This window comes from Megascapheus bottae, unplaced genomic scaffold (assembly GCF_031878675.1).
Source record: "Megascapheus bottae isolate mThoBot1 unplaced genomic scaffold, mThoBot2.hap1 HAP1_SCAFFOLD_45, whole genome shotgun sequence".
Classification (NCBI taxonomy): Eukaryota; Metazoa; Chordata; class Mammalia; order Rodentia; family Geomyidae; genus Megascapheus; species Megascapheus bottae.
Window position 1 is genome coordinate 1711323 of NW_028327483.1, and position 16882 is coordinate 1728204.

The 16882-nt window shown below is 44.6% G+C and overlaps 1 protein-coding gene and 1 non-coding gene across 2 annotated transcripts; both read right to left on the reverse strand.

Moving 5' to 3' along the window:
* Window positions 1–878: 878 nt before the first annotated feature.
* On the reverse strand, window positions 879–6563 carry LOC150039744 (uncharacterized). Its single transcript, XM_090327606.1, is given in 1 exon segment — window positions 879–6563. A coding segment is annotated over 1 exon segment (5685 nt).
* A 2159-nt stretch (window positions 6564–8722) lies between these two features.
* On the reverse strand, window positions 8723–8823 carry LOC150039745 (U6 spliceosomal RNA). The gene has a single exon (XR_016534250.1). It is a non-coding gene; the product is annotated as a U6 spliceosomal RNA (small nuclear RNA).
* Between the last annotated feature and the right edge of the window lie 8059 nt (window positions 8824–16882).

Consider the following 16882-nt stretch of genomic DNA (forward strand, 5'->3'; position numbering starts at 1 on the left):
TTCATTTACTAGGATTCCTATTTCTGATATTTTTAGGGTTTCAGTTTTGGTTACTTCTTTGGCTTGGGTCCCTTTTTCTGATATTACTAGGGTCCTCTGTCTATATATTTCAGGCCTAGAGAATATTACAGGGGTCCTCTGTGTTACAGAATTAGGACCTTGACTCAGAACCGGAGTTTTCTGTCTAAATATTGCAGGATTGGGTTCTGGAAGTCCTTGGACTTTTAGTCTAATCTGAAAGAGTACTCCGGGGTTATATCCTGAAACATATAGCCGAAGGCCCCAAAAAGTTCCCTGGGTCCATCCCCTAAATTTCTTTCCCTTTTCTGTGAAGCTTATTTTTAGAGGTAAAGAGAGTCCTGAGTAGAATCTGTCTTTCCCCTTTAAACAGGCAGTGACCGGTCTTTTTCCAGTCTCTTTTTTGAATCCTCTTTTGACTTCAATTAAATCTCCCGGTAACTTCCAACTGACTTCTCCTGTGGTCTCACAGCCCCATTTCGCACAATAGAAATCCCCTGGTCCCCCGCACTGTGCTGCCTTGAGATTGGATCTTCCCCCTCCGGGACAAACATAGAAATCATAATGTGCCCATCTGCATCTTGCATATGGGGTGCGACACCCGGCTGCATCAACTACCCCCGGGTGGGTGCTTCTGTCAAGGTCTTCTAATTTTACATTTTCTACTCCCCATATAGGGTCAGCTCCAACTGCTATTTGGCAAAAATCGGGGGTAAGTGTGGGCCACCAGGTATTAAGGGGGGCTTCCTGGATAGTCTCCCACACTACCTCTGCTTTACTAGACAGAACTTGCCAGGTTAATAGCTTAAGCTGGTGGGGAGAGCCTTGACAACAGAGGACATTGATGTATATAAGTACCATTATTGAGAGTTTGCTATAAGTCTTATCTTGAGGGGGTTTTGGGTTCGCTGAACTCGCCATGTCTGCTCTCCGGTCCTGGATTCCACAGGTGTTGCTGGTTTGACGTGGGAGGCGTGGATCCAGGCGGCGATCCCGTCTACTTTGAGAGCGGTGGGGGTGGTCAGCAGGACAGTGTAGGGTCCTTTCCACCTGGGCTCAAGGTTTCTGGTTTGGTGTCGGCGGACCCAAACAGAGTCACCAATCTGGAACTTGTGAGGCACCACAGGACGATCCTGTTGCTCTCTGTATGCTGCCGCCAGAGGTCTCCAAACCTCCTTTTGGACCAACTGGAGGGCCTGTAAATGGGCTTGGAGAGTTTGACTATTAGCAAAGCTGGCAATATTAGGATCCAAAAAGCTAACAGCAGGTGGGGGAGCCCCATACAGAATTTCAAAGGGGGTCAACTGATGGGGTCCTGGAGTATTCCGGGCCTTATACAGGGCCAAGGGGAGGAGGAGCACCCAATCCCTTGAGCCAGTTGCAAGCGTTAATTTGGTTAAAGTCTCCTTTAAAGTCCTGTTCATCCTCTCTACCTGTCCTGAACTTTGGGGTCTATAAGCACAATGTAATTTCCAATCAATCCCCAATAATCTAGCCACCATCTGACTTACCTGAGAGACAAAAGCGGGCCCATTGTCAGTCCCGATTACCTTGGGCATGCCATATCTAGGAAAAATTTCTTCTAGAAGTTTCTTGGAAACCACCTTAGCGGTTTCTTTTCTGGTGGGAAAGGCCTCCACCCATCCCGAAAAAGTATCCACAAATACCAATAGATACTTGTATCCATACATTCCGGGCTTGATTTCAGTAAAGTCAATTTCCCAATGAATTCCTGGCCGATGTCCTCTTTCTCGAGCCCCTTTGGAGGCACTGTGTTTTCCCGCGTTGACCTGGGCACAGACCTGGCAGGAATCTGCAACCTTCTGGAGTATTTGATTTTTATTGGGAAAATAAAAGAACTGTTCATCTCTATCCAACAAGTCTTTAAGCTTTTTAGGACTGAGGTGAGTTAACTTATGGATTCTATCTATTATCTGGTGCGCTATTGGGGTAGGCAGCACAGTCTTTCCTTCCTTCAGCCAGTCTCCCGTTTCTTGGTCTAGGGTGGCTCCCAAGGTTTTCAACAGTTCTTGGTCCTTTGGCCCGTACCAGAAGGACGACCTATTAGGTATTTTTATAGGCAAAGTTAAAGTGGCTGTGATTTCAGGCATGGGCTTCAGTGCCACTGAGCGTGCTGTCTCGTCGGCCAGTCTATTTCCCATGGCCACGGGGTGGTCTCCTTTTTGATGGCCTGGGCAATGCATGATGCTGAGCCTGGCTGGCCGGAATAAGGCTGATAGTAGGGCCAGAATTTCCTTTTTATTTTTAACCTCTTTGCCTTCCGAAGTCAAAAGCCCTCTCCTTCGATATATCTCCCCATGTACATGAGCAGTGGCAAAGGCATACCTGCTGTCTGTGTAGATGTTGACTTTCTTTCCTTTGGCCATCAGGAGAGCCTGGGTCAATGCCACAAGTTCTGCCCGTTGTGCTGAGGTCCCTGGGGGAAGGGGTTCTGCCCAGATTACCTCCTTCTCTGTAGTCACCGCAGCCCCCGCTTTCCGTTGTCCGTCCTGTAGGAAGCTACTCCCGTCCGTATACCAGGTACAGTCCGCATCAGGGAGTGGAACATCGGTGAGATCTGGTCTGGTTCCGTGCACTTCTGCAAGGATTTCTAGACAGTCATGAGGTTCCTCCATCCCCTCTGATACCGGAAGTAGGGTAGCAGGGTTAAGGGTGACTACTGGGCCAAAATGGATTTTATCAGTGTCCAGTAGCATGGCCTGGTAATGAGTCATTCTGGCATTAGACAACCATCGTTCAGGGGGCTGCCTGATTATTGCCTCTACGGCGTGAGGAGCCAGTAGAGTTAATGGCTGTCCCATAGTCAATTTACCAGCATCCTTGGTGAGTATTGCAATTGCTGCCACCATTCGAAGACAAGGTGGCCATCCGGATGCTACTGGATCCAACTTCTTTGACAGGTATGCCACAGGGCGTCGCCAGGGCCCAAGTTTTTGGGTGAGAACCCCTTTAGCGTATCCAGACTTCTCGTCCACAAACAGATCAAAAGGTTTAGTTAAGTCTGGCAACCCGAGAGCTGGAGCTGACAGGAGGGCCTTTTTAATTTCCTGGAAGGCTTTTTGTTGTTCCTCTCCCCAGGTATAGCTAGCCCCTTGCTTAGTAAGAGGATATAGTGGGGCCGCTGTCTCAGCAAACCCAGGGATCCATAATCTACAAAATCCAGCAGTCCCCAGGAATTCTCTCAGCTGCCGTGGGGTGTTGGGAACTGGCATTCTGAGGACTGTCTCTTTTCTGGCTTCTGTCAGCCATCTCTGTCCATTTTTGATGAGATAGCCCAAATAGGTGACCTGTTCTTGGCATATCTGTGCCTTTTTAGCTGAGGCCCGATATCCCAGCAAGCCCAAGGCCTGAAGCAAACTCTTTGTTCCCAGCTCGCATTGCTGGCGGGTTGGGGCTGCCAAGAGAAGGTCATCTACATATTGAAGCAGTGTGAGAGATGGGTTCTGGATCCGGAAATCAGCTAGGTCCCGGTGCAGGGCCTCATCAAAAAGGGTGGGGCTGTTTTTGAACCCCTGAGGAAGTCTAGTCCAAGTCAATTGCCCTGATATTCCCAGCTCGGGGTCTTTCCATTCAAAAGCAAAGATTGACTGGCTACTGGGATGTAGTCTTAGGCAAAAGAAGGCATCTTTCAGATCCAGCACAGAGTACCATTTATGAGCCGGTGTCAGAGAACTCAGCAAATTATAAGGGTTAGGCACTGTGGGGTGGATGTCTTCCACACGCCTATTTACTTCCCTCAAGTCTTGTACTGGCCTATAATCCCCAGTTCCGGGTTTCTTTACAGGCAGAAGGGGGGTGTTCCATGGGGACTGGCAGGGGATTAGAACCCCTTGATCTATCAGCCGTCTAATGTGGGGTCTTATACCCTCCTGTGCTTCCTTTGACATAGGGTACTGTTTAATGGAGACTGGACATGCAGTTGATTTGAGGGCAATTACTAAGGGGGCTTGTTGCACTGCTAATCCTAGACCCCCTGTCTCTGCCCATGATTCAGGAAATTCCTCAAGCCAGTTTTTTAGATCTGAAGTCTCTGAAGGTTTTTCATACAATCTATATTCTTCTTCTATATTTAGAGCCATTACATGTAGGGGCTGCCCTTCGGGTCCCATTACCCGGACCTTTGTTTCTTCAAAATAGATCTGAGCTTTTAATTTTTGTAGCAGATCCCGACCTAGTAGTGGGTAAGGACAATCAGGTACATGTAAAAAGGAGTGAGTCACTTTACCAGTGGCCAGCTGCACTCTTCGTTCGGTGGTCCATCGATAGCTTTTTCCTCCGGTCGCGCCCTGCACCCACACAGTCTGGTTACTGAGCGGTCCAGGGTTCCGGGTGAGGACCGAATGTTGCGCACCTGTGTCTACTAGAAAAGTCACTGGCTGCCCCCCAACATTAAGAGTTACCCTGGGCTCAGGGGGGGGCTCCTGGCCCTGACAATCCTAATCTTCCAAATTAAGTAGGGAGCTGGTGGGAGCCTTAGGCTTCTGAAAGTCCTTCTTTTTGGGGCAGTCCCTGGCCCAGTGGCCTCTTTCTCTGCAATAAGCACATTGGTCCTTGCCTACTCGGGGCCCACGCCCTCTTTCCCTACTTCTGTCTTGCCTATTTCTGTCCTGGCTTCTGTCAGACACTACAGTGGCCAGCAACTTGCTAATTTCTCTGGTCCTCCTCCTATCTCTTGTTTCCTCTCTTACTTCCGCCTCTTTTCTTAACCTTTCATCTCTTTCCTCTGCTTCTCTTTTTAGTCTTTCATCCCTTTCTTCCTGAGTTTCACGCTTATTAAAAATCTTCTCAGCTTCTTTTAATAAGTCAGAAAGAGTACTTGCTCTTAAATTTTCAAGGCGCTCCAATTTCTTTCTAATGTCAGGAGCCGCTTGCCAAATGAAGGACATGACTATGTTAGTCTCCACAGCGGGGTCTTCAGGATCAAAAGGGGTGTAGATTCTAAAGGCCTCTTTTAATCTCTCCAAGAAGGCGGAAGGGCTCTCATTTGCTCCCTGCATAACTTGCTTAACCTGAGCCAAATTTGTGGGGCGCTTCGCTGCCCCTTGGAGACCCGCTACGAGCAACTGGCGATAGAGATGCAGGTGATTCCTACCTTCCACCGTGGTGTGGTCCCATGCTGGCCTCTCCAAAGGAAAAGCGGCATCTATTTCATTGGGCAACTGGGTCAGGTGTCCGTCAGCCCCCCTAACATTTTTCCGGGCTTCTAACAGAACCCGCTGGCGCTCTTCCGAGGTTAACAGAGTCTGTAAGAGCTGCTGGCAATCATCCCAGGTGGGCTGATGGGTCACTAGAATAGACTCAATTAAAGCAGTAAGCTGCGAGGGGTCCTTTGAAAAGGAAGGATTATTGTTTTTCCAGTTGTACAAGTCTGAAGCCGAGAAAGGCCAATACTGCCATCTACCGTCTATCCCAATCCTAAGGGGGAAGGCTTGTGAGGTGGAATCAGCGGCCGGTGGCTCGCGCCGCCCTCGGAGGCGAGCGGCCATCGGGGATGCAGGGGGTGGCCCCGGAGATGGGACTGGGGCCAGAGGTGGGTTTGGCGGAGGAGCTGGTTCAGCTTCGGCTCCTCTGTTCTGAGGGTACGGTGGAGGGTCTTCCTGGAGAAGGTTAATCAAATTATCATCGGGTGGGAGAACAACAGGGGTGGTTTTAACCTGCTTCCGGGAGGGAACGAGAGCTGGGTAGAGGGACGAGGTGTTTGGAGAGGGAATAGGAGCTGGAGGTGCAGTGGCCTGGAGAGGGGTATTGGGGGGAAGGAACGGCCTGACCCAAGGGGGGGGGTCAAGGGCAAGTGACTCCCAGGTGAAGATATAGGCCATCTGGTCGGGGTGTCCGTGTGGACCAGGATCCAGGATCTTAGATTTCACCTGCTGGATTAACGAGGGGTGAAAACTACCCTCGGGGGGCCACCCCACCCCAAACGTTGGCCATTCGGAGGAGCAATAAGTGATCCACCTATCCTTGCGTATTTCCACCGATAGGTTATGGGCGGCTGTTTGAACCTCCTTCCAGCGCTGCAAAGTCAAACTTAGGGGGGTAATTACAGTCTGAGTCTGTCCCATTTTAGCAGTCAGTTCCAGTCCCGTCACAATTAACACAATTACCACAAAGACAAAAAAACAAAAGAACTTCACAAGACGACTTTTTTCCAAAACTGAAAATGAACCAATTGTTGGAGGAGGCCCAGATGCCTCTCCCAGCAACTGAACTGCAGATTCCTCAGGCTGAGATAGGGCCCCAAAGGGGGAAATAGGGCGGGTCAGATATCTGATCCCAGACATTAAACAGAAAGTAAATAAATTCAGACGGGAGTCCGAGGGTGGCCAATCCTCCTCCCTTACAGGTTGTGAGCGGATACTCACTTCAGAAGGGGTGCCAGGCACCCCACCAGACAGACGGGGGCTTTTCCAAGCCCCTCTCACCCCTGGGACGTCTCCCAGGGGCTGCGGTTGGGAGTCCGAGCCCGTCAGCTCCTCCTCAGATCCGCAAGGTACAGACCGCCACGGCGAATTACAGACGTGCATGCGCATATGACAGAGAACGAAATTACAAACAAACAACAGAGAAATCGCTGGCCAGCTTACCTCCCGGAGGTGGGTCGGTGGTCCCTGGGTGAGGGGTCTCCTATCCCGGACGAGCCCCCAATGAAAGACCACCCTCCGTAGAGGGGTCCCTCAGGTTGGAGACCCTTCCCAAGGAACAGCGAGACCACACAGTCGGATGCAACAGCAAGAGGTTTATTCAGGTGTCGGGCGCCCGGGCGACAGGTCTCCTAGAAGACTTGCGCGCCGGTTGGGGAGCGAGGGGTATAATTTATAGGCAGCTAAAGCAAGCTTACAGAAGCAGAGGCAGCATAGTTACAGGGTTCTGATTGGTTCATTACAATTTTATTACTGGAACACTGGGACTTTCTATTTTAACACATCCCTTAACCACAGGCCTGTCATTAACCCGGTGTTACTCCATTTCTTGACCACTGATGTTACAAAACATTTGTTCCTGTTGGTTCCTGGAACCCGGGTCAGATGTTGGCCCACAGAGTTCCTGTAATTATACCCTATTTTTATTTTAAAGCTTACACTACACTTTTTATTTCTTGGTTCTAGCCTTGCAAGATGGCATTACTACTGCTAAGCTGCCAATTATATGAAAAGGCTTTATTTTTGGGGAGGGGGATCTTTCATGCTGTTGGCTCATGCCTGTAATCCTAGCTATTCAGGAGACTGAGATCCGAGAATCAGGGTTGAAAGCCAGCCTCCTTACTAAAGACATCCAGGTCCTGGCATTGAGGAGCAGGGGGCAAGGCAGAAGACCCTGGACCTTCCCATGAACACTGAACCACGAAGCTTCCCCAGCCCAGGGAAGCCAAAGCAGTGGCTGGGGTCAGTCCCCATCCCCTTTTGTCCCCCACGTGTTGCTGACCATCGCTCAGCCTGTTCCTAGTGTGATATGGCATGGCTCCTCTGATGACTGTCCTGTCCTATTAGGAAATTCATTTATTAAATAAATCAAAAATTTTAAATTAAAAGTTGTTTTTTTCCTGTCCTGGGTATTGAACTTAAGGCCTGAGCACTGTGCTTGGACTTTCTCAAGGTTAGAGCTCTACCACTTGAGCCACAGCACCACTTCTGGCTTTTTTTCTATGTATATGGTACCGAGGAACTGAACCCAGGTCTTCATTTGTACCTCTAGGCCAAACTACTGGCCTTGCATTTTCTTTAATAATTTCTCCAGCTAACTACTGAGTAGCTAGGATTGCAGTGTAAACCACCATGCCTGCCTGGGAGAAATCTCTCATCTCCTTTCCTCTTATCTGAGATCCTATGCTTCTCTCCTAAAGGCTTATTATGATTTTTTCTTGTGTGTGTTATATGTAGGGCTTGACTCTGGGTCTGGTCACAGTCCCTGAGCTCTTCAGCTCAACGTGATCACCCTACCCTTGAGCCACAGCGCCACCTATGCATTTCCCGTGGTTAATTGGAAATAATTGTGTCATGGCCTTTAGTGCCTGGCTGGCTGTGAACTATGATCATCAGATCACAGACTTCTGAGTAGCTAGAATTACAGGTGTGAGCTATCAGGCCCAGCTTATTATGATTTTTGATGATCTTTTACACACAACATGATTAGGAAATATTGGGTGAAAAACTTGACAGCAAATATAATTATACAAACTAATAAATTCCTTCCTTAAAAGAAAATTCCTCAGAGGCAAGCAGATCAGGCAAAACCTGGGATACTTGAAGACTATCTGTGCAGTGTAATTTTCATTGTCCAAGGCAACATTTTCGATATATTTTAAAAATATATTTTTATTATAATTAATAGAAGGATCACATTATATTCGCCAGGTAGAACGTGCATTACTTCACAAACATTGCTACCCTTTCTCATTTATTTTTGACAGTCCTGGGCTTGAGTACAGGGTTTGAGTCCTGTCCTTGGACTTTCTCAAGGCTACATCTCTACCACTTGAGCCTCAGCACCACTTCCAGCTTTTTTCTATGCATGTGGTACCGAGGAATCAAACCCGGGTTTTTGTGCATGCTAGGCAAGCACTCTAACACTAGGCCAAACTCCCGGCCCCCTTTATCATGTTTTTGTCCCATTTCCTACCCCCACCCCTCCCAATCATTTCTTTTCCCAACTTCCCTACCCTATTTCAAATAAAAAAGATATATACAAAACTATGGAATGCTTCATGAATTTGTGTGTCATCCTTGCACAGGGGCCAGGCCAATCTTCTCTGTATTGTTCAATTTAGATGTATTTATTCCTAAGTATTTTACTATTTATACTAGTGTAAACAGATTTGATTCCTGACATTATTTCTAAATTGTAAATTTCTCACATAGGTATGTCCACTTAACTTTATTTAATTACTATATCCTGTTACTTCACAATGAAATGTTATTGAGAAAGAGTTTCTAAATCAAAGATAGCTTTGGGAGCCGCTGGCAGCTGCCTGTTATCCTAGCTCCTCAGGGTGTTAGGTGCTTAGATTCCACCATGGCAGAGGCAGAGGCTGCTGGAGCACAGTCTCCAGCAAGGCCCCAAAGGTCCAAGTTTCCACTGAGTCAGCGCTGCGGGGGGAGTCCCACCCCCAACACCAGTGTTGGGCACCATGGAGCCACCAGGCTTGTGGTGCCCTCTTATACACTTGCTAGCAAACACCTGTATCCACGGAGATCTGCCTTCTTGTGGAGCTTTCCAGTCTCTCTGGTGCAATCTGGTAGTTCCTACATCAGACCTCCCCCTCCAGCCTCAATGGTGCATCCCACTCCCCAACCCCCACCCATATGGTGGTGAGAAAGTGCCAGGGGTGGGTTGGGTGGTCATCTACTGGTGTGCACTGGGAGCTGCTACACAGGGTTCACTTTGCCCGGGTCCCTTGAAACTCCAGATCAGATCCCGGACTCCTCTGCTGCTGGTGCAACGAGTCCAGCTCCTCCCGCTTTGCCAATAGTGCTAGAGCCTCGCTGGTATCCAGCTCCCTGGGTCTGGGGCTCCTCACATGACTTGGCCTGGGTCTCAGGACACCAAGACCTGCTTTGACCCCAGCACCTCAGTATCCTTGGCCATGAAAAGGGGTCAACGCTTTGCCCACTGCACACTGTTCCACCTATGGCCCATGGGATGCTAGCTGTTCTGTGCACACACCCATGTGTAAACCTGAGTGCAGTTAGTGCCCACTGCCCTGTGACACTTGTCTGTTTTGTCTACTAGTGTTGTGGGGTGTCTACATTCCGGGGGATGTCACAAAAGTTATTCAAACTTGTCAGTGGTGGCACCTGCCTGTAATCCTATCTGCTAGGAGGCTGAGAGCTGAGATGTGGCAGGAGAGTCATTGAGACATTTTTTTATTTTGCAGGCTTTTGGGTTTGAAGTTAAAGCCAGAGCACAGGCCTTGGGCTGTTCCCTTTGCTCTTTAGCTAAAGGATACTGCCCTCCCCCTGGACACACAGCCCCATTTCTCATTTTCTAATGATTAACTGGAAATAAGAGTCTCTCCTTCTTGGGCCAGGAGTTTGGCTTTGTGAAAAGATGCTTGCCAAGGATGCATGAAGACCCACGTTCTATTACTTGGTACTACATATATAGAAAAAAGCCAGAAATGATGCTGTGGCTGGAATGATAGAGCACTAGCCTTGAGAAATCCCAAGGACAGTGCTCAGGCCCTGAGTTCAAGGCCCAGGACTGGCAAAAAAAAGTCTCAAATTCTTTAGTGGCTAGTAGCTATGATTGCAAGTCAAGTGTCAGCCACTGTATCCAGTGCCATTTTGAATTTTATCAGAGGAACACTTATGCCAGACTTTGGTGGCTTATGCCTATAATCCTCTGCTTAGGAGGCTAAGATCTGAGGATCAGGATTCCAGGTCATCCCAGGCAAGAAATACCATGAGACTTATCTCCAGTTAAGCCGTGAGAAACCCAGAAGTAGTGCTATGACTTAATTGGCAGCATGGTATCCATAAGGATAAACGCCAAGAGAAAGAATCCTGGGTTCAAGCCACAGTCCTGGCACACATGAAAGAAAAGAAATGAAATTATTTTACAACTGAGAATCCAGAACCTTGCTCATCATAACTCATTCCAAATTGCTTGTGTGAGAGAGAGCTAATGGTTTTGTTCTTTCCTTAGAGAGGTGAGATACTGCTGTGGGTTTTTACCAAGTTTGGAGGATGGAAATAGACTCTTTGTAGCACAAAAGGGCAGAATCATTCCAGAATTGTGTTCAGTTTATGTCCTTGCAAACTGAAGAAGACCAGGCTGCTACTTTCTACATCAATGGCTAGGATGTAGAAAGTGGTTTGTTTCAGTCAGCTTCATAGAACAGTGATTTCTAATTTGAGTGAGACTAAAAGGGGTGAGTCATTCTCCTTTTCTGTTTCAGAACTCCGTCCTATTAGTGTCAGTACTAAAAATGTCAGGTGTGCACTGGAAAGTGAATCTCTCCTGAGTATAATGTACCTTGCATTTAAACAATAGCCACTTAATTTTTACTTTTCTGTTGAGTTGATTCTAATATGCTTATTTAGTTTTCTGAATGAAAACCACCAGTGCCATAAGAGTGAAAAAACAATTGACAGAATTTAAAGGCTAGGGTGAGAGAATTAAAAGGCTAGATATACTTTTCTCAAGTATACCACACTGCCTTTATTGCTCCTCCTCGGAGATAAATATGCTCCAAGACTCTTTTGAGGTTTCATTGGTTGCTCTTTTTTTTGTGTGATACTAAAAGATGTTTGTTCGAATACCTACTGTAAGTGTTATACACGATCTTTACCCACTCTTTGATCTCATACATTTGGAAAATTGATGCATTTTTCCTATTTCTCTGCTTTTATTTTATGTTTAATCTGCCCTCATCCTTGAATCATTTCAGGTGAAAAGTTTGGACATGGCCACCCTGACTTCCCTTGGTGGGTTTTCAGACAGCCTGGCTTTCTCCCCTGTGTGCAGGCTGTTTCAGCATAGGTTATGAGGATGACAAGATCTGTGCATGGAATACACTCTCCATAAAAAACAACTTTGAGTTCAAATCTTTTTGCAAAATGTCAGGTCCAAAGTTACACTGGCAAGGATGCTGTCTTTTAGGCTTTTTTTTAAATTAATTTATTTATTTGTTTTCTTGCCAGTCCTGGGCTTGAGCTCAGGGCTTGAGCACTGTCCTTGGACTTTCTCAAGGCTACCACTCTACCATTAGAGCCTCAGCACCACTTCCAAATTTTTGCTATGTATGTGGGTTACCGAGGAATCGAACCCGGGTCTTCGTGCATGCTAGGCAAGCACTAGGCCCAGCCATAGGCTTTTCATTTTTTAAAAATACTTAATCAGCTTTTTTTTCAAGTTTATCAGTTTCTTAAATCTGGAAAATAAAAAGTTAAAAAATTTGGTGAAATTTGAAACTAGGAAACTAAAAGCACCTATTGTCCCCAAAATGAACATTTAAAATTATTAAATGTTTGTTCTTATGTTTTAAATTATTAAAACTTTGTTCATTTGTTTTGTTTTTTTAAATTTTTTAATTTTTTTTTTACTTTTTTATTGCAATTAGTAAAAGGGTTACATGATGTTTGCCAGATACAGGGTGCATTAATTCACATACATTGATACCCTTTCACATGTCTTGGTACCCATTACCCTCCCCCCCACACCCCCCACCTGTCTTGGTTTTCCCCCTTCCTTTTCAAATTTCAAATAACCAAATACAAATTAATTCAATATATCAGATAACAAAGAGAGATACTATACCAATATGAGATAAGCAAGGGACAGCAAAGGAGATGAGAGACAACATAGTACATTAAGGACAACAATCATTCATTAGATGGCTTTTGTCTCAATATCCTGGAGGTCCTTTCAATTAGCTTCACATTATATGGCCTTATGTATCAAGATTTATTCTATTGCAGATCTCTGCTAGTAGAGCCCAAGGTTTCTACTGATTATGACGAATGAGGGAAACCATTGAGCCTAAGTTCTTTGAGTCTGGCTTACTTCACTTAATATGATTTTTACTAAGTCTTTCCATTTCCTAACAAATGGGGCGATGTCATTCTTTCTGACAGCAGCATAGAATTCCATTGTGTACAAATACCACAACTTGTTGATCCACTCATCAACTGAGGGACATCTAGGTTGGTTCCATATCTTTGCTATGGTGAATAGTGCTGAAATGAACATTGTTGTGCTAGTGGATTTAGTATGTCCTTGTTTCTGGATGGTTGGGTAAATGCCAAGTAGTGGAATTGCTGGGTCATACGGGAGTTCTATGTTTAGCCTTTTGAGGCACTGCCACACTGCTTTCCATAGTGGTTGAACGACTTTTCACTCCCCCCAGCAGTGTAGTAGTGATTCCTCCTGGCCACATCCCCTCCAGCATCTGTTATTATTCGTTTTCCTGATCCTGGCCATTCTAACTGGAGTGAAGTAGAATCTTAGAGTTGTTTTGATTTGCATTTCTTTTATGAGCAGAGATGTTGAGCATTCCTTCATGTGTCTATAGGCCATTTTTGTTTCTTCTTCAGAGAAGACTCTCTTTAAGTCTTTGGCCCATTTTTTAATGGGATGGTTGTTACTTTGGAGATTGGTTTTAGAGTGATTCAATTTTTTGAGCTGTTGATATATTTTAGATATGAGGCCTTTGTCCGTTGTTTGGTTGGTGAAGACCTTCTCCCACTCTGTAGGCTTCCTGATTAGTTTAGTAGCTATGTCCTTTGCCATGCAAAAGCTCTGCAGTTTAATGCAGTCCCACTTATCCAGCCTTTCTCTGATTTGTTGTGATTCTTGGTCCTTATTAAGAAAGTTTCGACCTGTGCCAAGGAGGCCTATTGTATCTCCTATTCCTTCCTGTAAAGTTTTCAGTGTGTCAGCTTTTATCTCCAGGTCTTTGATCCATTTGGAGTTAATTCTAGTGCAAGGTGACAAAGAAGGACCCAACTTTAGTTTTCTGCAGGTGCTTAACCAGTTCTGCCAGCACAACTTGTTGAAGAGGCTGTCTTTCTTCCATTCTATTTTTTTGGCTCCCTTGTCAAAGATTAGGTGGCCATAGGTCTGTGGTTTAATACCTGGGTCCTCAGTTCTGTTTCATTGGTCTTCAGGTCTGTTCTTGTGTCAGTACCAAGCTGTTTTGAGAATTATAGCTCTGTAATAGAGTCTAAAGTTTGGAATTGAAATTCCTCCAGTGCTGTTCTTTCTGCTAAGAAGTGTTTTTTCTATACGGGGTCTTTTATTATTCCATATGAAATTTTGAATTGCCTCTTCTATTTCTTTAAAGAATGCCATTGGGATATTGATGGGTATTGCTTTGAATTTGTAGATAGCCCTTGGCAAGATTGTCATTTTCACAATGTTGATTGTTTCAATCCAGGAGCATGGGAGGTTTTTCTATTTCCTTAGTTCTGCTTTAATTTCCTTTTTTAGGATTTTAAAGTTTTCCTCAAAAAGGTCCTTTACATTCTTACTTAAGCTAATTCCTAGGTACTTTATTTTCTTTGAGGCTATTGTGAAAGGAGTTTCTTTCCTGATTATTGCCACGTTCCTCTCACTGTTGGCGTAAAGGAAGGCAGTTGATTTCTGAGGGTTAATTTTATAGCCTGCTACTCTCCTAAAGTTTTGAATCAGCTCAAGGAGTTTGGGGGTAGAGTTTATAGGATTCTTTAAATACAGAATCATGTCATCTGCAAAGAGGGATAGTTTTATTTCCTCTTTCCCTACTTGGATCCCCTTTATGCTTGCTTCTTGCCTTATTGCACAGGCTAGGAATTCTAGTACTATGTTAAAGAGGAGTGGAGAGAGTGGGCATCCTTGTCTCGTTCTTGATTTTAGAGGGAATGGCTTAAATTTTCACCATTAAGTGTAATACTAGCAGTAGGTTTCTCATACACAGCCTTTATTACATTTAGGAATGTTCCATGGATTCCTAGTTTCTCCAGAGCTTTTAACATAAAGGGGTGTTGGATCTTGTCAAATGCCTTTTCCGCGTCTATTGAGACAATCATGTGATTTTTGTCCTTGCTCCTGTTGATGTGTTGAATTATATTAATTGATTTGCATATGTTGAACCAGCTTTGCCTCCCCGTGATGAATCCAGTTTGATCGTAGTGTATAAATTTTTCGATGAGTTGTTGTAGACGGTTGGCCAGTATTTTGTTGAGAAATTTTGCATCGATGTTCATCAAAGATATAGGTCTATAGTTCTCTTTCTTTGATGAATCTCTGTCTGGTTTGGGGATGAGGGTTATACTGGCTTCAAAGAATGAGTTTGGTAAAGAACCTTCATTTTCAATTTCGTTGAAGAGGTTGTGGAGCATTGGTGTGAGCTCTGCTTTGAAGACCTTATAGAATTCAGCTCTGAATCCATCTGGCCCTGGGCTTTTCTTAGGTGGAAGTTCTCTAATTGCCATTTCTATTTCAGAGCTTGAAATAGGCCTGTTGAGTTGGCTTAGTTCTTCTTGGTTCAATGTGGGTATGTTAATATTGGGTAGGAATTCATCCATTTCATCTAGATTCTCAAGTTTGTTGGCGTAAAGGTTTGAGAAGTATTCCCTCATGATATTCTGGATCTTGGTAATTTCTGTTGTGATATTCCCATTTTCATCTGCGATTTTGTTTATTTCGGTATGCTCTCTTCTTTTTTTGGTAAGGTTTGCTAAGGGCTTGTCAATTTTGTTAATTCTTTCAAAGAACCAACTCCTTGTTTTGTTGATTCTTTCTATAGTTTTTTTGGATTCCAAATCATTTAATTCTGCTTTAATTTTAATAGTTTGCTTTCTTCCACTGGGATTAGGGTTGGTTTGTTTCTCTTTTTCCAGGAGCTTAAGGTGAGACATTAACTTGTTTGCAATTTTTCCAGCTTGTTGTTGTAGGTACTCAGCACTATAAATTTTCCTCTGAGTACTGCCTTTGCTGTGTACCAAAGGAGTTGATATTTTCTGTGCTCCTTACTGTTAAATTTCATAAACTGTTGGATTTCTGTTCTAATCTCTTCGATGACCCATTGGTGATTCAACAATGTGTTGTTCAGTCTCCATGAGTTACAGGGTTTTCGTTGGTGGAGATGTGTGTTCAGTTCCAGTTTGATGCCTTTGTGGTCTGAGAGTGTGCATGGAATAATTTCTGTGTTTCTGAATCTGTCCAGGTTTGTTTTATGGACTAAGATGTGATCTATTTTGGAAAATGTTCCATGTGCTGCTGAGAAAAATGTATATTGTGTTGTTGCTGGGTGGAATATTCTGCAGATGTCTGTTAGATCTATTTGGTCTATATAATTGTTCAGTTCTAAGGTTTCTCTGTTGAGTTTTTGCCTTGTTGATCTGTCTATAGGTGAGAGTGGTGTGTTAAAGTCACCGACAATCACTGTATTTCGATCTATGTATGGTTTCAATGTAAGTAAAGTTTGCTTGATGAAGTTCGGAGCTCCAGGATTGGGTGTGTAAATATTTAGGATCATTATGTCTTCCTGGAGGAAAGATCCCTTTAGTAGTATGTAGTAACCTTCTTTGTCTTTTCTTACTAATTTCAGTTTGAAGTCTATTTTATCTGATATGAGGATGGCAACTCCAGCCTGCTTATGGGGGCCGTTAGCTTGATAGAGTTTATTCCAACCTCTCAATTTCAAAAGATGATTGCTTTTTTGGGTAAGATGTGTCTCTTGAAGACAGCAGAACGATGGCTCTTGCTTTTTGATCCAACTAGACAGCCTATGCCATTTAATTGGAGAGTTAAGTCCATTGATATTGAGAGTTAGGATTGAGAGATATTTATTAGTTCCTACCATTTTTAAAAGCTTTTATTAGGGACTGTGTCTTGACAGTTCTTGTGGTCCTTAGATGGTATGCTGTTTAGGTGCCATTTCTTTCCCTATATTGCATTTATTTTGGTTTTCTATGTATAGAACATCTGTGAGAACTCTCTGTAGTGTTGGTTTTGTTGCAACATATTGTTGCCGCTTTTCCCTGGAATGGGATGTTTTTATTGTTCCCTCAGTTATGAATGAGAGCTTAGCTGGGTACGATATTCTTGGTTGGTAGTTATTTGACTTAAGGGCATAACATAGATGATTCCTGTCACTTCTTGCTTGCATTGTCTCTGCTGAGAAATCTGGGGTTATTCTGATTGGTTTTCCTTTATAGGTTACTGATCCCTTTTCCCTGGCTGCCTTTAGGATCCTTTCTTTGGTTTCTATTGATCCAGTTCGGATCACGATGTGGCGGTGGGATGTTCTTTTCTGGTGAGGTCTGTTTGGGGTTCTAAAAGCTCCTTGTATCTGAATGGGCCTGCCCTTCTGGATATTTGGGAAATTCTCTGAAATTATTCCCTGAAGTATATTTCCAATACC